Raw genomic sequence first — 23340 nt, 5'->3', positions numbered from 1 at the left:
TGGGGATGAAGTACAAGGACTGGAACCAAATTAATTCAGTTCAGGGACTGAACTGAATTAGAACCGAACCGAATGAGAAAAAACACCAGAATTTCTCCTTCAAAAATAGAACTGAAAAGTACACGCGAGGTATAGGGTACAGGAAAACGCGAGTTATAAAGTACAGGAAATATAGCTCCGGTGACAGATAGCACACAGTTTCAAATGGTGAAATCTTTATTTTACCTCATAACCGTGAAAGGCCTGTTATTATTACAATCTAAAGGCTAACGCAGCTACCGTAAATATTTGATAAAGTAAGAAATCACATGCACAACGCAAGAAACACGTAGCCAAAATCTGCTAGGAGGGGGGGGGGGGAGGTGGGAAGAAGTCATACGCAAAATATCCAAGAATTGGCGACTTTTCCCAATCTGAGAATATGCCGCATCCCCCCCTGTCCCGCATTTGGCGGCCGAGGGGATTCACGCATCTCCCCCCCCCCTCCACTCTCATAGCCACGGCAGTCATCAGGCGATGACTGGCGCACATCTAAGGGTGGGCGCAGGGGGCGTCGTCTTAAGCTGGATTTTTTCTTATGTCTTAAGAAATCTGCGTTTCCCCAGCAAATCCTGGCTATGTTCCAGATAAAAGTCAAGCTTAAACTTGCAAGATATTTGACGTTTGCGCGACAAAGGGGAAACTTGATAAAACCAGTATGTAAAAAGTGTTCCTGTTTTTCCAGCAATGGGGCTGGCGTGACATTGTGCTTTTTCCTATATTGTAGTATCGAGTATTCGTGTATCAAAGTACATACTACAAAAATCTATATATCTTAAGAAACATTGGCTATAATAGTACACACTAGATGCTAGCTTCAACTTTAAACAGTTCACCTCATGCAAGATAAGTATCATGCCTCTATGACATAGTGTCCGTCCTCCTTGTAAATATTGAGATTTTTTAAGGTAGACACCTTAATCTTTTCTTGCTGATGTTTCTGGAACAAAAAATATCAGAATAATTACAATCACCATCACCTTATCATCACCATCATGATTGCCAATGCCAAAATCATCATCATCATAATTAAATCATCCTCACAACCATCATCAGCATCACCACCACCATCAAATCATCACTAAACCATCAAAACTCCTTTGCCGTCAAGTGAAGAAGATTTCAATCATCTACTGAAAGTTACCATAATAATCATCATTATTGTCATCATACATTGCATTTCATTACAACAAGCACCTTTTCCACCTTATCATCTTTAGAAGAGGAAGGGGATATTTGTAAATAAACGTATAGTTAGAAATGAGAGCAGGTTAGCGAAATCATCATTATTATCATTGTTGTTTTCGTGTACAATACCATTTCATCTTTTATAACTCTATCCCCTTTGCGCGTTTATCACTCTTACCCCTTTGCGCTTTTAATGACTCTTACCCCTTTGCGCTTTTATCACTCTTACCCCTTTGCGCTTTTATCACTCTTACCCCTTTGCGCTTTTAATAACTCTTACCCCTTTGCGCTTTTATCATTCTTACCCCTTTGCGCTTTTACCACTCTTACCCCTTTGCGCTTTTATCACTCTTACACCTTTGCGCTTTTATCACGCTTACCGCTTTGAGCTTTTATCACTCTTACCCCTTTGCGCTTCTAATGACTCTTACCCCTTTGCGCTTTTATCATTCTTACAACTTTGCGCTTTTACCACTCTTACCCCTTTGCGCTTTTATCACTCTTACACCTTTGCGCTTTTATCACGCTTACCGTTTTGAGCTTTTATCACTCTTACCCCTTTGCGCTTTTAATGACTCTTACCCCTTTGCGCTTTTATCACTCTGACCCCATTGCGCTTTTATCACTCTTACCCCTTTACGCTTTTTCCCTTTAGTGTTCCCCTCCTCTTCATCTTGATCGTTCGGTTTCTCTTCATCTCCCTCTTGATCCAGATGGTGAATACTCTGCTCCTCGCCTTTCTCCGGCAAATCCTCCTCATTCGTGTGCTGCGAGTCATGCTCGCATTCACCCTTCTTTTCTTTGGTCTTTTTAAAGTCCTTTCGGCCCTGTTCCACGAAAAGAGAAAAACTATTTAGCCTAGTTCCAGACGTTCTTCTTGGGTTTCTTGTGGTTAAGTGGGTGAGCACGTCCCAGACCCAACTCTTCCTCAAGGTTCATCTATGAGCACACGAGACCCGGTAAGAAAAGCCAGGGACAAGGGGCAAGGTAATAACTCTTTCTAAGTATGTAAGGTCCCTCACATCTCAACCCTTGGAATAGACATCTCTGAGAAGGAGAATCGGGCAAGTGACTGGTGCCAAGATAATTTTCATTAAAAGGTTAAAATAGTTCCCGACTTCTGTGACAATATGTTAGTGCCGTATTAAAATCCGTGTAAATATATTGAATTATATTTAGTAGATGAATAATCAAAAGACGAATTGTCCAATAAGGCTATCAGTAACGACTTCGGAATAAAGGACTGTACCTCTCTGCCAAAGATAAACATTACGACGGCCTGAAATAAAAAAAAAAACATATAAAGTTAGGAAGCCCCACTAGAACTTCTTCTTGCTTTGTCTGGCACGTAGCTATACGGATAGGCTAAAAATGAATAAGTGATGCTTCCCTCGTGAGAAACAGTCGAATTTTCATATTATTTTTTGTTCTCCTGTGCGACCCTTTGGCCTACTAGATTGTCAAGGTGGTCACGGTAGCGCGCGTCGTACGGTAACTTAAGTAGTACACAAAAATATCCTCTATCACGTGACATACCTGGAGTACCACAGATATGGTGAGATAGTACTGGGCCTGAAATGATTCCTGGGCTACTGCCTGGTATGCGAACAGACAGGTGGTGCCGAAAAACACCAGGAAGACAGCATCCTTGAGAACACGGTATCTTGAGAACAAACATGAGAATAAATAATTAATTATATATAATCATATATATAATATATATATATATATATATATATAGTGTTGGTTTGAGAAAAATACAAACTACATAGGTTTCCCTACAGGCCTGTTTCGTGGTTGCCCACTCATCATCCCCTGATGAGTGGGCAACCACGAAACAGACCTGTAGGGAAACCTATGTAGTTTGTATTTTTCTCAAACCAACACTATATATATATATATATATATATATATATATATATATATATATATATATATATATATATACAATATAAATAAATATATATAAATAAATAAATAAATAAATAAATAAATAAATAAATGAATAAAGGACTGAAGGAATGAATGAATGAATAAATAAATGAAAAGTAATAAGATAAATAAATGTTACCTCATTTCGCGGTAATCATATTTCTCCAGCCTTTCCTTGGTTGGGATCAGTAATGTGACAAGCACTGCGACATTTACCTGGAACAAGAGATCAACTAATAAGCTCTCAAATAAGGTCCAAGCTATGTATTCAAGAGATCAAGAGATCAAGCAAGAAGCTCTCTAGACTTTTTCAAAGTCCATTTGTCGGCTTATTAGAATATGGCTTTTACTGTACACATTTTTGGTTAAAAGTGGGTATTCGTACCAGGGCGCCCGCTTCGCCTTCTGAGTAAAAAACCTATTAGGGAAAACTAAAGAGGGCGACTAAGGGCAAGTCTATAAGCTCTCGAACAAGTGCGGATGCACTAAGGGTCCATGCCCTACCTCTCATCTCACAGTATTCTACACCAAACCAGACCTATAATGTGTAGCGGCCTACTGTCCCCAACCCTACCCCCCAGTGTGTTTAACAACATACCAGAACTATCAGTGCAATGTGCCCCACCCTACCCCCAGTGTGTCATACAACATACCAGAACTAGCAGTGCAATGTGCCCCACCCTACCCCCCAGTGTGTCATACAACATACCAGAACTATCAGTGCAATGTGCCCCACCCTACCCCCAGTGTGTTCTACAACATACCAGAACTATCAGTGCAATGTGCCCCACCCTACTCCCCAGTGTGTTCTACAACATACCAGAACTATCAGTGCAATGTGCCCCACCCTACCCCCCAGTGTGTCATACAACATACCAGAACTAGCAGTGCAATGTGCCCCACCCTACCCCCCAGTGTGTTTTACAACACACCAGACATATCAGTGCAATGTGCCCCACCCTACCCCCCAGTGTGTTATACAACACACCAGAACCATGATACTTTCCTGTCCCATCCCTTGTGTGTTACATCAGGACATAAGTAGTGGAGCACTGTATCCCCACCCTTACCCCACCCCCCTTATGCAGTGTTCCTTCCCCTCCCCCTGTGTGTGCTCCACCCTACCCCCCTGTGTGTGCTACACCATACCACAACTATGATGAGTAGCAATTTATCCCCACCCTACCCCATGTGTATGCTACACCATACCACAACTATGATGAGTAGCAATTTATCCCCACCCTACCCCCTGTGTGCTACACCATACCACAACTATGATGAGTAGCAATTTATCCCCACCCTACCCCCCGTGTGCTACACCATACCACAACTATGATGAGTAGCAATTTATCCCCACCCTACCCCATGTGTATGCTACACCATACCACAACTATGATGAGTAGCAATTTATCCCCACCCTACCCCCTGTGTGCTACACCATACCACAACTATGATGAGTAGCAATTTATCCCCACCCTACCCCCCTGTGTATGCTACACCATACCAGGACTATGATGAGTAGCAATTTATCCCCACCCTACCCCCTGTGTGCTACACCATACCACAACTATGATGAGTAGCAATTTATCCCCACCCTACCCCCTGTGTGATACACCATACCACAACTATGATGAGTAGCAATTTATCCCCACCCTACCCCCTGTGTGCTACACCATACCACAACTATGATGAGTAGCAATTTATCCCCTCCCTACCCCCCTGTGTATGCTACACCATACCACAACTATGATGAGTAGCAATTTATCCCCACCCTACCCCCCTATGTATGATACACCATACCAGGATTATGATGAGTAGGGAAGCAATGTTTCCCCACCCTACCCCCTTGGTATGTTACCAGAATTATGATGAGTAGCACAGCGAAGCATCCCCTCCCTACCCCCCTGTGTATGCTACACCATACCAGGACTGTGATGAGTAGCACAGCGAAGTATCCCTCCCTACCCCCCTGTGTATGCTCCACCATACCAGGACTATAACGAGTAGCACAGCAATGAATCCCCACCCTACCCCCTGTGTGCTACACCATACCAGGACTGTAATGAGTAGCACAGCGAAGTATCCCTCCCTACCCCCCCTGTGTATGCTCCACCATACCAGGACTATAACGAGTAGCACAGCAATGTATCCCCACCCTACCCCCTGTGTGCTACACCATACCAGGACTATGATAAGTAGCACATCAATGTATCCCCACCATACCCCCTGTGTATGCTACACCATACCAGGACTATGATAAGTAATGGAGCACTGTATCCCCACATGCCTCCCCCTGTGTATGCTACACCATACCAGGACTATGATAAGTAATGGAGCACTGTATCCCCACCCTACCCCCTTGTGTATGCTACACCATACCAGGACTATGATAAGTAATGGAGCACTGTATCCCCACCCTACCCCCTGTGTGCTACACCATACCAGGACTATGATAAGTAGCACATCAATGTATCCCCTCCCTACCCCCCTGTGTATGCTACACCATACCAGGACTATGATAAGTAATGGAGCACTGTATCCCCACATGCCTCCCCCTGTGTATGCTACACCATACCAGGACTATGATAAGTAATGGAGCACTGTATCCCCACATGCCTCCCCCTGCGGCAGCAGTCCAGCATCTGAAAGACAGAAACCTTATGAGCTCTCTTGGGCTGTTCAGCCCTAATTTTAAACAACTTTCAATACAAATGGGAATCAGTTAAATTTAAGCTAAAAAAAAGCAAGGTGATAGAAAGCATGAGGACAAGGGGCAAAATATGTGAGAGTCGGCCAAACGCAAGGTTAAGAAATCCAGCCGCTGTTGTGTTCTTTCGCGCTTGTTAACACACTTTTAAATCTATACTTACACATCCTCTGGATTTTTAAGATCAATCTGGATACCGATTGCAATCAAGGAGAGAAGCAGAGGAAGACCTGAAGTAATAGACCATGTCAGCTTAGATTCGCGTGCCGACAACACAAGTAACAGCGAGTCAGCACAGATTTGCGTGTGGACAACACAAGTAACAGCGAGTTAACATAGATTTGCGTCTCGACAGCACAAGTAACAGCGAGTAAGCCCAGATTCGCGTGTGGACAACACAAGTAACAGCGGGTCAGAGCATAGATTTGCGTGTGGACATCAAAGGTTACATTGAGTCAATACAGATTTGCGTTTAGACAACACTATTAACAGTGAGGGTTGTAATAAAATAGAGAGCCATTACGACCCGCTATATGCGCCATGGGGGGGAAAAATCCCGCTCCTATCGAAGTTGGTTTCAAAACCCTCTTCCGTCAAATGCGATCATGTACAACATTGTTTGGTTAAGAGGGGGAGGGTTGTAATAGATAAATATTGCTGAGAAAATTAGAATTCTGCGTGCAAAAAGTGGTGGCGCGCGTAAACGTGACCGTTTACAGTGAATAGTGTCGTATAGAAAGTGTGCACTCTCACAGTATGAGCATTTTACCCCATCCGACAGTTACGTAGACTGCGTCGATGTTGAGTCCAGAGGCGAATATCTCCTTGATCTTTCCATGAAGACGCAGGGCGTGAAGCAGGAGCCAGCAGAATTGCGCAAGCACCGAGAAGTAGATACTGAACGACAGAAAGCCGCACAGAGTCTGAAGAGAAGCACAAGAAAATCGACATTCTTTATAAACAAAAATGATTTTAGCTAGCAACTATGCTGCCTGGTATACGGTATTACCCTCCCGCACCCACCAGGAGTATGGGAAATACCCTCCCCCACCCACCAGGAGTATGGGAAATACCCTCCCCCACCCACCAGGAATACAGGGAATACCCTCCCACACCCACCAGGAGTACGGGGAATACCTTCCCCACCCACCAGGAGTACGGGGAATACCCTCCCACACCCACCAGGAGTACAGGGAATACCCTCCCCCACCCACCAGGAGTACGGGGAAAACCCCACCCCACCCACCAGGAGTACGAGGAAAACCCCACCCCACCCACCAGGAGTACGGGGAAAACCCTACCCCACCCACCAGGAGTACGGGGAAAACCCCACCCCACTCACCAGGAGTACGGGGAATACCCTCCCCCACCCACCAGGAGTACGGGGAAAACCCCACCCCACCCACCAGGAGTACGGGGAAAACCCCACCCCACCCACCAGGAGTACGGGGAATACCCTACCCCACCCACCAGGAGTACAGGAATATAAAAAGCCTTCCCCTGGAGGGGCAATCACCTGCTCAGCCTTAACGTTAGCACCGACCACGAAGATGATTTCCATGTAGATGATGGACGCACACATGCTAATGCGCATCACCTCGCCACCATGGATATTTCTGAAACAAAACTGATTCTCATCAGGATGGTTAACAGCTTAAAACAAATGTGTCTGGACACAAAGTATTCTGTCAGCATAGTAGTGGAACACACCAATATTACCTCGTTTAGTGGACATGCCTTAAACCGGACGCCTTTCTACCAGGACATGAATCAGCATGACCCAAGAGTTTGAGGGAGGTGAGTTCGCGGTTTGTATAAACGTAGGAGGGCTTGAGGAAGGCAGGGAGGAATTTGGTTTGAAGGTTGGGGCAGAAGTGAGAGCAGGCGCGTAGCCAGGGGGCCCGGGCCCCTCCTTCTAGCAGCCAAAAATACAGTGAATGCATGAGACATTTTCTAAAATACAGGAGAAAATGCCTTGAAAGGACCTTTTGGGCCCCCTCCTGTTAAAAATCCTGGCTACGCCGCTGGAGAGCGATTGAGAGGTGTACACTCCTTTCTGCTGTACACTGCCATTTATTTAGCAATGTATGAAAATTGTAATAGGACAAGTGGAAGAGTGGGGAGGAGGAGGGGGGGGGGGGGGTTGGGGAGCTACTAGTAAGACATTTATTCAAACGTGATAAGCCAAAGTAGACTCACATTTTCCATATCATGTGAGCAATCGCTGCGAGCAGAATGAAGAGAGAAACAGCCACTGCGATGTATGTGTTCGCTAGGAACTCCAGCTTACTGTAGATGGTCTATAACAGAACAACGAGCCTTAGTAAGAATAGCGCAGAACTCCGGCTTACGTTAGATGGTCTATTAACAGGAAAAAGAGACAGTGAATGCCCTAGTTAGAATAGGAGAAAGTCAAAGCCCTAGTAAGAATCGCGCAAAACTCCAGCTTACGAGAGACATAACCCTAGGTAGAATAGCGTAGAACCTTCGGCCTTCGGTACATGGTCTATAAATAGGTAAATGAGACAGTCAAAGCCTTAGTTGGGGTGGCACGGAACAATAGCTGTTCTTGGCTCCGGTGAGAATAAGTTTACCTTTTCCGAGGAGACGACAGCGAACATGCCCACGTGATCACACTCACACTCTGTGTGAGTCAGGTTGGTGGACGAGACTGAGCAGCCGCGCCTTGTCCATCCGCCATCCAGAGTCATCCTGTCACCATGGAAACAGGATCACTTTCACGTGACTGAGCAATCGTAGGTGCAAGTGTCGCATGCTTAATCTGACCTCCGCGTGATATTGTTTTAGTGCTACTTTAGTTTTGGCTCGAGCTCTGACTGTAAAGGGTGGTTCAAGCAGAAAGAAGAAGAACAAAATTTACTTTGCGTCTGTTTCATGCCATATTGTGAACTGGCCCTAACCGAGAGCTCCAATTACTTCAACACAATATGCGACAGGTATTCTAGAACTCTCATTAGACCATTGAGACCGTAAGCGAGAGCTTGGATTGGCTCAGTTCAGCGCTCGTGACCGAAACCGGCTCTAATTGGATCAAAAGAGTAGATAGTGAGATCATGCATGTGCATCGGTTTGATGACCCCAACCCAAACAGGCATACTGATGGCATACCGATTAATTCTTAGGTTACACTGATATGAGAAAATGCTAACAGTAATAAAGAAATTCTATTGGCTGAGAGTGCAGAACTAACGGTTGTCATGGTGATTGCATGTTGAGTGGTACAATGGTCGATGCAAAAAAGGCGAGGGGGTAACTTACGAAAAGCCATCAGATTTGCTGATTACGAAGACACATGAAAAGAAGGTAAAAACACATAAGGCGATTAAATGTTAAGGTGATTAAATGTTACAAATTGATAGAGATAATGACGAGAGGTATTAATACAGAAAAAGAACATGTATAGACTCTTTTACTTATTATAGACACTGTCAATGAACACTGATAGGCGCTATTAGTATAAAAGCTTATGTTACTATGTTACCGGCTTATTATTAATTATTTATTATTATTTGAATGGTCTATTAGTATGTCAAAATGTTGGCGAGGGATTTCAGGGCCGATTAATTGAGGGGCGAAACCTAACCAGATGGGGGGGGGACCAATATTTCAAACATAAAGAGCAGTATTAGAGCATTTATTCCTCTGATTTCATCCCGCCCACGTAGACCACCTAGTTATTTTACAGCTTGTCTGTAGTTTTTTTCTAATTATGCGTTGTTACCTGGCAGTCTTGTTCCAGGTGACACAGTACTTATCACCGATGTAGTACTTGGGAAAGAGACCCTTGTGCTGTAACAAAAGTGACGACAGCAGATAACATGAAACAGCCTCTGACAGCCGCCATTTTGTCATCCTAGCAAAGTACTAAGTTTGAAAAAGCATCCATTTCCATCGGCTGATATGACGAAACCAATGCGATATTTTCAATTGAATTTAGAAAATTAACTCTCGAAAACATCATTTTCCGAGGGAGAAATAAGAAATTCCAAACACAGTCCAAAAACAAGACCGACTATTACAGTAAACAATAATTTAAAGTGAATATTATTTAATCGTCTTCTTTAAAAAGTATAACACATATACTCGAATCTTGCACACAAAGCGGTATAATAATAAAGCTAAAACATATTTCCTACAAACATACCATCAGGTGCTGCAATGTGATTTTCACTGTATTGTCGCCGGTAAGCGGTAGATCATTACGGCTCATGTGCACACCAATGAAGCAAGAGATGAGAAACACGGGCTTGTCGAAAATGCAGCCAATCTCGGGGCTTAAAAAAGTAATCATGGTGTGTTAACTTAAATGGACTAGGCTGCCAGCTGCGCATCTAGCTTGCGCAGAGATAAATGTTCCATGTGAGCCAAGTTATGTGCGACTCGGGCTACCGTGGCCTCCAAGATAACGTTTTTAAAAGAGTTGGCCAATAATCGATTGACACCGACTTTATAACTAGGAGGACTACATTATTTTCTTGTGTGCACTAAAGCATTTCTTTGTCACGTTAGTTGGCTAGTAGCGTTGGTGCGAATCAGAGAGTACGTTTCTCGCATCCTTATTGGCCTACTTCAGAAACTGCCAAGGTGGCCACGGTAGCGCGCGTCGTATCAGATAGTACGTTTCTCGCATCCTTATTGGTTTACTTCACAAAACTGTCAAGCTGGCCACGGTAGCGCGCGTCGTATCAGATAGTACGTTTCTCGCATCCTTATTGGTTTACTTCACAAAACTGTCAAGGTGGCCACGGTAACGCGCGTCGAATCAGAGAGTACGTTTCTCGCATCCTTATTGGCCTACTTCAGAAACTGCCAAGGTGGCCACGGTAGCGCGCGTCGCATGGTAGGGACTGAAAGTATTTATTTCATTATATCTAGCTTGTGACAAAAAGAACCATGGAGAATAATGTTATCTTCAGGCTAGTGGTCTCTTACCTAATAGCGGATTATGAAGTAAATTGTGGGCAACGGAACCTCGTGACGTATGCATGAGGTTTCAATCCTCTGAACGCTTGTGGGTCTGCGTAACATGTGACTACGCAAATGAAAGCGTTGTCATAGTTACCTGTATGACGGGCAGGTGGTTCCCCTTCCGATGGGGACAGCGGTGCCGTTGAACGAGGGGCACGTTATCAGGTTGGTGAAAGAGACGTTCTGGGGCACGTACTCGATCGTTTTTTTCACTACAAATTATATATGATATAAATCAATGCATATTCAACAAACAAGGGTACTTTGGAAATAGACACTACAAACTCTGTGGGATTTCTTATATACGTGGTGTTTATTTAAGGGCCCTTGTCATCCACAGCATTGTTTTTGTTTTAGACTAATATTGGAAGAATTATGAGATGAAATCTCAAAATAACCGCCTTCAATCGAAAATAATTACAACAGCTTCCCCAAATCAGCCGATTAAAATGGGTGCTTTTGAACATCATTCCCTCCATGCAATGGATATGCTCTATTGCCCCAAATCAGAATTTTTAGTTCGGATTTAAGCCTTACGAACCATGACCTACCAGGGACTTTCATCACGACTTTCTTCCACTCTGCTCGGAAACCCTTCGCTATCACGTCGCGATCCGAGTGAAACTCGAGCATCAGGATCCTTCCCGTTGACACGATCTTCCGACTACCCAGCGTTCCGCACGTCCTCGGCAACAGTTCGGCAGCGTCCGTGGTGTTTCCGTCGAGGACTCGGATGTAATCGTAAAAGCATTTCTTGTCCTTTTCCAGTTGGAAGTCTGCGATGTTGAGCTCGACGGTGTAGTTGATAGGGACGACCAAAGTCCACTTGCACAACACATTGGTGGGGTAATTGCTAGGGTAGAAGGGCGAAGTAATGTTGCCTCCGGATTCCAATATCGCATTGCATGCTAGAGAGAAATGCGGTTAAGAAATACATTGAATAGATTTTTTATTCAAATTGGCAGTGCTTTTGTTCAAGCGAATCTAATATAATTCGCTAAAAATGCCGATGCGTAACAGGAAGGGGGGGGGGGGGGGTTCCGGGTTTTGAGAAGAATCACATCACTCGACTGAAAAGTCAGCTCAAATGAAAGAAAATACTACTGCCATAGGGTTGGGTGGTGTTGTTTTACTCCAGAACTGGCTGTCAATGAAAATGTATCTATCTATTAGGACAAAGAATCATAGCCTTGAGACTAGCACAATCAAACAGAGTTACTTACAACATTTGCGTTTCTCTACAGCGTCTCCCGAGCACTTCTTGCCTGCATGGGCTGGTGAAGGGCTGGTACAGGATCGTTGTCGTGTCTGCTCGTAGTTCGAATCACAGTTATCCTGCCAGGGACCCCACACGGTCCAGTCACCGTCCACTGGGAAATAGTAGCAATTATAAGAAGGCGCTGTAAGACTTTGGTCAATGATTACAAAAAATGATGGCATAGGTTTGACGTGCCAGTTGCGGTGTCAAAAAAAAACATTTTCAGACTTCACGCCCCCCCCCCCCCCCCCACCTGTTGTGACTGACTTACTCGTCAGTAAAGATACGGACTACTCAAGAATGTGAGTTAGCACTGTTCCGAAAATAATACCACGGATTATTGGCCCCAATGGATTTTTTATGTCCAATCAGGGACAATGCGGCTTCAAGCCTATCTATAATCTCCTTTTAAACTGAGTTGCTTCTTTCTCGTTCCCAGGGTCTTCTCAAGATGGGTGCCTAGTTGGGATAGATTAGCTGATAGTAACGTGGAATTTGGCAGTTTTCTTTATCAATAAGCAAGTACATTCGCGAAAAGACAATTGTGGTTTTTTGCTTATAGCCTGGGAGCTAGTTCCGAGACTTACCTACAACGACATCACCGATGGTGACAAAGGAAGGCATAGTATTCTCGCCTGCAAATGTCTGGTTCTTCACAATCGTGTCAAACAGTGCGATGTACTGATCCTTGAACGGCGACGGGACATCCACGTAAATCAAGGCCACGACACTGCCAGAGCTGTAAAATAAATCAAATTAATGCGTCATAATCATCATTAGCACCAATTACTGTAACGATGCTTAGCATCCCAAGGGGGGGGGGGGGGGGGACTCTGACAAATACAGACGGTGGTGATCATCGGTAAAATCAACTTTAACCCTAAGCGAAGGCGCCTTGGTTGTGGTCAACAGCAATTGTTACTTACTAGGAAATGGCAAATTGGGTGTGGTCGAGGGAATTTTTACACATAAGAGATAGCAGTATAACACAAAGACATTCGCAGTTTTTTTTAAATTTTTCTGAACTTTATTGCGGTCCTTGAGCCATCGCCATCAAGCACATCTCTCTTCCGTTCTAATTGGCAGGTGGACACCTTGTATTGTTACCGACAATAAAGCCGGAAGTATGACCAGTTGACTATTGGTTAATTGAAATACGTATCGGGCGAGCATTAGCGTGAGCAATACAAAAGCACAATCGAAAAAAAAAAAACCTTAAACACCCTATAAGGGATAGCAGTTGGTGGAATTTTATACCCTTAGAGACGGCAGAATCAGAAAAATTCTTTAAACACCCCCTATAGGATGGCAGTTGGTCGAAATTTGATACCCTAAAGATGTGACGATCACCCCCGTCTACATTTCTGGAGAGTCCCCACATGGGCTTAGCAGTAGGAGCATCATCACCATCATAATCTTCACCACCATCATTTCATATGAATCATCATCGGTACTATCACCATCACCATCCCATCATCACTTTTAGCATAATACAATTATCATCACTATCAGCATAATATAATTATCATCACTATCAGCATAATATAATTATCATCACTATCAGCATAATATAATTATCATCATCATTGCTGTCCCCGTATCATCGCCCGTCATCACCAGTATAACCACACGCTCACCACCGTAGTTATAATTATCGTGTTCGCTGTCTTCAATAGCGACCTTAAGCAAGGACGACGACACAACGCGATCAATTCCAATTTAGGGGCAATGGAAAAAGCAAAACTATATAGTCAGAGACAGATAAAAATAAGCTAAGGACATCATTTCTAAAGTAACGAACCTAAGTAGAGGAATTTACAGTGCAAACATGCGCGTCCTCAATTGACCGTGAAATTGTGAATTTTCATGTCGTAGTAAGGTGGAAAACGGCTGAAATTTATCAGACAGAACACATTTTCACGTGCTCCTTCAATTCTGAATCAAATTCCATTGTTTTCTGCCGTGGTCGTTCACGTCCTCGTCATCGTTGAAGAAGGTCCCTAATACTAATAATCACCTAGCGTTATATAGCAACGCACGCTAACATGGTCAACAAGACAAAGTTTTAAGACAGCTAGCCTAACGTCAATAATAGGAAGTGTTAACTGACATGAGCTTGATACCGGAATGTTTTGTCGTGTTCTGATGCACACTGAAGCTAATCGATCAGGTCAATCAGGTAACGTTCTCGCATCCTTATTGGCTTGCTTTATAAAATTACCAAGGTGGTCACGGTAGCGCGCGTCGTATCAGATAGCACGTTTCTCGCATCCTTATTGGCGTGCTCAATAAAACTACCAAGGTGGTCACGGTAGCGCGCGGCGCACTGTAAGGCCTAATTCATATGGTTATAGCAGTACTCTTAATAGTATACCGCAGGTACCTGAAAATAGCTTTGTGGTATGTGTAGTTCAGGGTCCCGTTGAATCGTTCATCGGACGCTGCATGAAGCTAGAGTTTAAAAGAAGATAAAACGGCATCAAACCATTAAAATGCCAATTTAAAAAAACACAATGTCAGTGCCAAAGGCGAACGTCAAATGACAGTTCTGTGACCGAAAGGTGCTTTGATAAAAATCACTTAAAAACAAGGTCAAGTTTCGAGGGAATTCAAACTCAGTTTCAACAGGGAATTTATCCGAGTAGAAATGGCTGAAAATTACTCTCTAAAATAAAGTTGCAGTGTGTTCGAGTTATACGAGTTCGAGTATAAAATAGGTATTCCTACAGTTTCGTTTTTTTTGTGTGCGTATGATGCGGGGTATTCGTACCGCAAATTTCAGTTTGTCGTTGAGCATCGTGTAGTCTGCCGAGTTCTCGTCCTCAAGTGTCTTTGACCAGTTCATAGCGGGAAACTTCATCTTTATCTGGATACGTGTCACTGGAAAAAATATATAAAGGCAAATATTAACCCACACTTTTTACCGGCTTTTACCAGGTCAGGAGACGGAGCAGGAGACTTGAGAGCTTACGCGCGTGTGAAAAAAGTCGGAGACGGAGGGAAAAAGCGCCATTTCGCTACTTCCTGTGCTTGCATCTACCTCTTCGCTTATTTGCTTATTCGCAGCAAGCATATGACGTCTATCCCTTCCCATCTGTTTTTTATTTATATATATTAAAAATTAAGGCCTCCCTCGAGAAGACTGGACAAATTATTCTGTCAGATACCGGACAGGTTTAACAAGTTTAGCTTATTGCACCCTTGATTTCATATATCTACTTGCAATATCCATTCGATAAGAAATACATCAAATGATCTGAGCTTATCAGCCCAGGAAAGTTAAAGAATAACAAGGCTATACTTGATGTCACTCACCGTTACAAGGGAGTGGCTTGCACGTGGTGTTGCTAAGCGACGCTTGCACCTCACGTCTACTACGAAGATAGCGATTCACGTTCCTATAGTAATCGGACATCTCATCATCGTCGTGGTTCATCTCGAGCTCAATCGAGATCTCGACGTCTCTCCGGCGGCGACTTCGGGAAACACTCGGGCTCGTGTCTAGAAATTATGAGGTAGACAAATTGTATGATCCCCGAGTTTTTTTTTTATTTTTTATTCACTAGGGTAACATGCACTAACACTCTTGGTGGTGTTATTCACTAGGGTAACATGCACTAACACTCTTGGTGGTGTTATTCACTAGGGTAACATGCACTAACACTCTTGGTGGTGTTATTCACTAGGGTAACATGCACTAACACTCTTGGTGGTTTTATTCACTAGGGTAACATGCACTAACACTCTTGGTGGTGTTATTCACTAGGGTAACATGCACTAACACTCTTGGTGGTGTTATTCACTAGGGTAACATGCACTAACACTCTTGGTGGTGTTATTCACTAGGGTAACATGCACTAACACTCTTGGTGGTGTTATTCACTAGGGTAACATGCACTAACACTCTTGGTGGTGTTATTCACTAGGGTAACATGCCCTAACACTCTTGGTGGTGTTATTCACTAGGGTAACATGCACTAACACTCTTGGTGGTGTTATTCACTAGGGTAACATGCACTAACACTCTTGGTGGTGTTATTCACTAGGGTAACATGCACTAACACTCTTGGTGGTGTTATTCACTAGGGTAACATGCACTAACACTCTTGGTGGTGTTATTCACTAGGGTAACATGCACTAACACTCTTGGTGGTGTTATTCACTAGGGTAACATGCACTAACACTCTTGGTGGTGTTATTCACTAGGGTAACATGCACTAACACTCTTGGTGGTGTTATTCACTAGGGTAACATGCACTAACACTCTTGGTGGTGTTATTCACTAGGGTAACATGCACTAACACTCTTGGTGGTGTTATTCACTAGGGTAACATGCACTAACACTCTTGGTGGTGTTATTCACTAGGGTAACATGCACTAACACTCTTGGTGGTGTTATTCACTAGGGTAACATGCACTAACACTCTTGGTGGTGTTATTCACTAGGGTAACATGCACTAACACTCTTGGTGGTGTTATTCACTAGGGTAACATGCACTAACACTCTTGGTGGTGTTATTCACTAGGGTAACATGCACTAACACTCTTGGTGGTGTTATTCACTAGGGTAACATGCACTAACACTCTTGGTGGTGTTATTCACTAGGGTAACATGCACTAACACTCTTGGTGGTGTTATTCACTAGGGTAACATGCACTAACACTCTTGGTGGTGTTATTCACTAGGGTAACATGCACTAACACTCTTGGTGGTGTTATTCACTAGGGTAACATGCACTAACACTCTTGGTGGTGTTATTCACTAGGGTAACATGCACTAACACTCTTGGTGGTGTTATTCACTAGGGTAACATGCACTAACACTCTTGGTGGTGTTATTCACTAGGGTAACATGCACTAACACTCTTAACACTCTTGGTGGTGTTATTCACTAGGGTAACATGCACTAACACTCTTGGTGGTGTTATTCACTAGGGTAACATGCACTAACACTCTTAACACTCTTGGTGGTGTTATTCACTAGGGTAACATGCACTAACACTCTTGGTGGTGTTATTCACTAGGGTAACATGCACTAACACTCTTAACACTCTTGGTGGTGTTATTCACTAGGGTAACATGCACTAACACTCTTAACACTCTTGGTGGTGTTATTCACTAGGGTAACATGCACTAACACTCTTGGTGGTGTTATTCACTAGGGTAACATGCACTAACACTCTTGGTGGTGTTGGAGGAATAACGGAGTTTTATACTCTAATGAGATAGAGGGGGTGGGGGGTTGGGAGAAACGGTTTATATGATACTTTGACAAAGACTAGAGAACCACTAACTCGAACTGGTATTGATTTATGTTTGAACTTTTTTTAAATTTTAAGTAAATGCAATACAAAACAATAATCGTTACATGATAAACTGTGCAAGTTTTCTAACGAATGGCATATTTTAACTCGGATGACTCAACCTCAAACCCCCGATATGTGTGGAGTATGTACGAGTTTGAGGCCCAAAGTAATATGTTCATTTCCTTACCGTTCTTGATGATAACTGGACAAGTAAATGTCTGCTGAATGGACGTTGTGCCGAAGCTATTGTCAATGTTTTCGGCGACCGACTTTTTGGGAAAAATATTATTAGAGGGAGTAAGACAATCCGGGATGCTTTTCACTTGGACAGCTATGAAAAAAAGAAATCAAGCTTTAGTACTCAAGAATTAAGAGGTCTGGGCAAGAATCGTGAACGATTTAAACAATGAACTGATCCGAATGGGCCTTTTTCCATGATGGGGGTCCTGTGATGTTTGAGCGCGAAAGCGAGGCTTGGGTAGGTCGGAGTCTAAAGCTTTTTGCAACCCTCGGCGTAAAGCTTAATTTCTAACTAAAAGAGCCGTTATATCGTAATTTTGTCTGAGTTATGCTTGAAGATAAGCAATACCTGAAAATTGGTCAACTTTCACGAGTTCCAAAGACTTGTTCAAGGCGATGAGTTCCCGCTCCAGGGAGGGGGCCGATTCCATGAACTCGTTCAATTTGTACAGGAAAGTCTTGTCTCGTTCTATTGTTTCCATTGGATCCAGTTTAGTCGTCAGGTTCATCTGAAACAAACAGTCATAATATGTCAATAGGTCGTAAAGACCCAATTCAAGATAGCAACGGATCGGGGGGGGGGGGGGGGGGGGGGGCTGGGAGAACTGACGTCTCACCGACACCCCCCACCCCAACCCCCCCCCCCCCACCCACATACACACACTTTAGGTAATTTCCAGTACTATACTTATGGTGTTCTAGGACCCTTTTCTAGAGTTTTGGATGTTGAAACATGTTCTATATAGAAAAATAATTGACGATTACTTGATTTGGGTGAATGTTATCACCCACGCCAAACGAAAGTAGTTTCACTTAGCTACGGTGCTCTTGTTATTTTGGGACTTAGTGGCAAAAATAGAATCATAAAAGATGTACAAAATGAAGGCAAGGAGCCAGGGTTGGGTACAAACGGCACGCACACATCCCTCATTGACAAATCTGGGAATTTTCGAATATCATAACTATGTCTACGCACCATCTTTCATAGAATCCTGTCAACAGACCTGATATATGTGTGTGTATTTCTTTCAACGTGCTTTATTTCATTAATTCTTTTCACCTTTACTTTCGAGTACGCCTGATCCACATTGTTATTGAAGGCTTGTTCCTCTGAACTCAAAGCTGAAGTTGTCGGCGCTGAGGTAGTTGTACCGGATCCGTGACCCTGACCCTGACCAGATACAGAGGAGCTGGGTACCAGGCCACTAGTGGCAGTAGCATTGATGGAAGCACCGTTTACTCCTTGTGCGGAGATGGAGGCGGATTGATTGATGCTCGCTTCTAACGAGGCGGTGTGAGAAGCGGTGGTGGTAGGCGTCGGTTGTACCTCGGTTGAGTTCAGAGTTGAGTTAGGGGAGGCGCTCAGTGAGGATGACACTGGATATAATATGAAGAATGTTAAGCAGGGAAAGGCGTATCATGACCCCAGCGAAAGCATACTGTCTGAGGGAAAAAGCTCATAGCATTAGATACCTTAAGGAGGCCCGTTAGTAATTCTTTAAAGCATTTTTTTCAATTTATTCGTTATAAAATTAACGTCTAGCAGTCTCAAATCTCGTCTAGTAGTCTCAAATCTTGTCCGATTTCATTCATGTTCTCGAAGGATAACATTTAATCATCCGTATTTGATGTGCTACTGTTTTATTTTATTTATCGGTAACCGATAAATAATAGTATTTAACATATGGACAGACAGTTTTTTATGAACATTCCAATATATTTCCCAAATTAACCAATGATTTTCTTACAGAAGAGACATTACTTATACTAAGGCATGATGGGGATCATAGTGGTAAGTCTAAACTGACATTGTTTTTGGCCGCATACTCCATTTTGTACAACATTCGGGCAACATTGTCTTTCAATGTGTTTTAGAGAAAGCAGATACACCTTTGTTGTCTTTAGCCCATGATTGCTTAGTGTAGCGCAAGAAAATCAAGCAGTTGCGTTCCCCTGCTCTTGCGCTTACGCTTGCGTTCCATTGAGTATCGGAGAATTACGTGCGCTGCGCTTGCGCTGGCGTTCAGTGAAAATCGGAAAATTACGTGCGCTGCGCTTGCGCTGGCGTTTAGTGAAAATCGGAAAATTACGAGCGCTGCGCTTGCGCTTACGTCAAAAGAACCAGCCTCTCTATAAGCCCAGTGGTACGGGCATCGCATTTCGATAGAGGACAAGGGTTTTAGAGGTTTAAATCCCGTGGCTTTCGACATTGGGGAGAGTATATTCCTCGTGGGATAATTGCAATTGTGGGACCGGTGTAGAATAAGATAGGTTCTTTTTCAGTCTCCTACTTGGCAGCATATAACCAAAGGGGCATAACACTCTCATCAACACTATTTTTCAAATAACAGTCCCGAACTGCATGATTGATTTTTTTCTCTAAAGCCCTGCCAGCGATGCTGGCGGAGTGCTGGGCCGGAGTTAGGCCGGTGTGCAAACTTCCCCAACACATGGCCAGCATGTTGGTAATAAGTACACGCGTGACTGGCTTTTGATGCATGACGGGACCAAAGGTAACCCAAGACCTCACCATTTTACTTGTGTTTTCAAAAGGCAACCCACGATTCCGCTGGCTTTCGGTTAAATTTGGGTCTATTTTTCCCCTGATGTTGTAGCGGGCGCCATGTTTACGACTTCGAGTGACAAAAAACAATGAATTTAATCTGATAATTAGAAAGTAGCACGTGGGATTGTGTTTTGCATGATACTTCAGTCATACATTTGCGACAAACATTTGCGATGTTTTCTTTATCTAAAGATGCGGTAAGGTTTTTTCTTTTTGATATGACAATATTATTTGGACGCGACCTATTTTTCACTATGGAAACGATGCAAATGAGCCCAGCATTGTTGGGTTTGTGTGCAAACTGCGCCAACAAAGCTGTGATATGCTCGAATGACAAAGTAAATGTTGGCGAAGTGTTGGCCAAAAGTTTGAACTCGATCAAAATTTCGCCAACACTTACCAGCTCGCGCCAGCACGGCGTTCAAACTGCGCCAACATTGCTGGGCCAATGTCTTGCCAGCGTTTCCTGGCGGTATTGACACTACAAATTTGTGTAACAAATATACGTATTATATTTTATATCTTTTTTTTTACAAAAGCTAAACTATTTCGATTTCAACTATACAAAAAAACATTTTAACTTTATTTGCGCCCCTCTTTCCCTTCACAGAATTCTATATCGTCCGACACAATAATTCCAGACCGATATACAGAAGAAAGCTTTCGTATTTAATTCATACTAAGTACTATGACAAGTATTTTTCCTAGGCAAAAAATTGACATGTAATTGCTGGCTTTATTTCTCTTTTAGTTTTTTTTTTTTACCAAGAAAAAAAGTATTATTATTAATCTGATGTGCGAAAATTCTTTTCTTGCTGATGTTCTGGCAATGTTTCGGGAATAAATTAAACAGAGAGAAACTAAAACTAAAACTCGAAGCAAACGACATGATAAAAACATAATATAGCCCAGAGGCTTTCAAGCAATGCGATGATGAAAAGAAATAAAAATAATAGATGTGATGAGTTGACTCAGTATATTTTAGTCTGCAGAAATACTACAAAACACCCTTAACGCTCAAACAAAGGCCAACCTGGGGATTCATAAGTGACTCGGTTTAAACCTACATTATATAGGAAAACAGGAAGTTACAAAAGTGAAAAACATCTTCTAAATTGAATCGGAAGCTCACCAAGTATGTTAACATAAAACCAAATAGAGAGGAAACATGCTTTTAGCTTCAAAATCATTTATTGACTAAATGTAGTCAAATATTTCAATACTGTGTTGATTTAGCACGGAATATTCCAGAATTAATTTGTGTGCTGTAAGAAGAAACACTTCGAAAAGAAAAACTTCGAAAAAAATTTATCTCAAAACGTTACCTGTGGGACTTTGACCCAAACAGCAAACAGCAAATACGATAAACGGCAGAAAATCCTGCAAAAAACGAAATTAAAGTGAGAAATCCCATGTTTACATACCCTATGATATTTTCAAATGAGTAAATTCATTATATCGAAACGAATATTGAAACTAACCTTTCCAAAAAACTGCTTTGACAGCCCCATCTTGGCAACACCTCGGATGAAAACGTGTATAAAAGGTGGAAATACTCCAAGAACGGCGAATCGGTCAAACAGACGCGAAGAGTCCAGAGGTTTGCACTTCTAAAATTTTGTCTGAACGATGACAGTTCAAAAGTAGTTCGCATGCAAGGTGTTTTTGCGAAGTTATCCTGTCGACTTACTAATTAATTATTTATATCGAGAATTACGCATTTTCCGCAATGCATTAACTTCAAAACTAACTTTGAAACAGTTGACAAGTAAAGTTTGGGAAATGAAAAATTCAAAATATGGAAGGAAAGCTTAAATAATAAATTCAGGGGCCCTTTCTTTTTATCAGTACGCCTTTCTGTGAGTAAATGTCTAAGAGTAAATAAATATATTTTTATGGTATCATAGCGACTTCACAGAAGAATATTAAAAACTGCCCTCTGACGTATAAATAGTTCTGAGTTTGAATAAAAACACCTGTTTTGCGACGCTATCGATTGGCTGACTGAAACACGTTACAAGAATTCCCTAAAGGAGCAAAGATAATAAGGGCCCCCGAATGGTCCCCCGAAATTTCGATGTGCTCGCAGTTTTTGGCCAATGCTCGCATGCTCGCGCAATTTTTCCCGCTTAAAAATGCTCCGCATAAAAAACGGGGTGCTCGCAAGCTTAAAAGTGCTCGCCAAAGACCATTCGGGGGCCCTTAATAATCAGCATGATAAACTTTGCAAGATCAACTAGGCAAAGTGAAAAAAAATTCACAGTGTAGACACCCAAACAGTACATGCTATAGGTTATCCTAATACACGCACTCTAATAATAATTATAATAGTCTTCAAATTTCGTAAAACATCTCCATTTTTTTTCCTCCTGTCGAATCCGTTGTATCGCGACGCCGCATTTTCAAAACATTTATTTGTTTTTTTGTCTTTTGGGATTTTCTGTTCCGCCAGTCGAATTATTCTAAGCGAATCAGATTCTTGCCATCTCTCGCCTAGTGCAGTTGCCTGGCTTTCTGTCGGGACACTGTCTGGTTTCCGTCCAGAGGGAAGTGCACAAAGCGAGATTCTGATTGTCTTAGAATGGTTTTACTGACGGAACAGAAAACCAAATCAAATAGTGTTTTAAAAACAAGGGTCGCGATACAACGGATTCGACGGTAAACGGTTCTAGCTGCTTGATGCGAGTGTATTTTGGGTGTGCGTTATGTGAGGAGACTACGCGCACGAGTTAAAGAGAAAGAAAGGGGCTTTCGAATTCCATCAGCAAAATCGAGACATCATGGGTAATTTTGATGTCGATTACCATCAAGCAAAACAGGAAGCAACATGTAGTTAGATGAAGGCTAAGCAGGAAATGACCCCATTAGGCAACGAGGGGGTGGGGGGGTGGGGGGTAGTTACGGCGATCTGTACAGGACCCGAAATGACCCCAGGACCCGAAACGATCCCAGTACCCGAAATGATCCCCAAAAGTACCCCAACTGATCCTCGGAAATCAACCCCACGGAATTGCGGTAATGGATAAAGGGAAAGCAGAAGAAATACTTGCAATTCTTAAAGCATAATTAAGGGTTAAAAGCGACTCGATTTCTAAACAACGTGACTTAGAAAAAA

The 23340-nt window shown here is 42.8% G+C and overlaps 1 protein-coding gene across 2 annotated transcripts; it reads right to left on the bottom strand.

The window, feature by feature from the left end:
• Positions 1 to 198: 198 nt before the first annotated feature.
• Positions 199 to 22051, bottom strand: LOC5522001. Of its 2 annotated transcripts, XM_032367379.2 has the most exons (26): positions 21707 to 22051; positions 21551 to 21605; positions 18720 to 19036; positions 18009 to 18168; positions 17607 to 17750; positions 15429 to 15614; positions 14884 to 14993; positions 14497 to 14564; positions 12701 to 12852; positions 12079 to 12225; positions 11407 to 11763; positions 10950 to 11067; positions 10032 to 10161; positions 9609 to 9676; positions 9146 to 9163; positions 8461 to 8578; positions 8066 to 8166; positions 7383 to 7482; positions 6636 to 6789; positions 6030 to 6096; positions 5735 to 5801; positions 3299 to 3375; positions 2764 to 2890; positions 2477 to 2506; positions 1860 to 2054; positions 199 to 979 (listed from the first exon to the last, which is right to left on the bottom strand). In XM_032367379.2, the coding sequence occupies exons 1-26, from the start codon at positions 21734 to 21736 to the stop codon at positions 893 to 895; spliced, it is 3183 nt and encodes a 1060-aa protein (XP_032223270.2). In that variant the 5' UTR covers positions 21737 to 22051; the 3' UTR covers positions 199 to 892. The 2 variants fall into 2 exon arrangements, with proteins under 2 accessions (XP_032223270.2, XP_048589198.1); XM_048733241.1 differs by lacking the exon at positions 9146 to 9163 and having other exon boundaries at positions 21707 to 22049.
• Positions 22052 to 23340: the final 1289 nt, after the last annotated feature.

The sequence above is a fragment of the Nematostella vectensis genome, chromosome 10 (genome assembly GCF_932526225.1).
Source record: "Nematostella vectensis chromosome 10, jaNemVect1.1, whole genome shotgun sequence".
NCBI lineage: Eukaryota > Metazoa > Cnidaria > Anthozoa > Actiniaria > Edwardsiidae > Nematostella > Nematostella vectensis.
The sequence above is the reverse complement of the archived record's forward strand: the minus strand, read 5'-3'. Positions and strand labels throughout refer to the sequence as shown.

What these genes read in the sequence shown, in the direction of transcription:
- LOC5522001 (XM_032367379.2), bottom strand. Translation starts at nt 21,736, where the DNA reads ATGGGGCTGTCAAAGCAGTTTTTTGGAAAG. An exon ending in ACGACAAACTGAAATTTGCG is followed by an intron (nt 14,565 to 14,883) that starts GTACGAATACCC and finishes TTTAAACTCTAG; the next exon opens with CTTCATGCAGCGTCCGATGA. An exon ending in CTAACGTTAAGGCTGAGCAG is followed by an intron (nt 6,790 to 7,382) that starts GTGATTGCCCCT and finishes GCTTCTCTTCAG; the next exon opens with ACTCTGTGCGGCTTTCTGTC.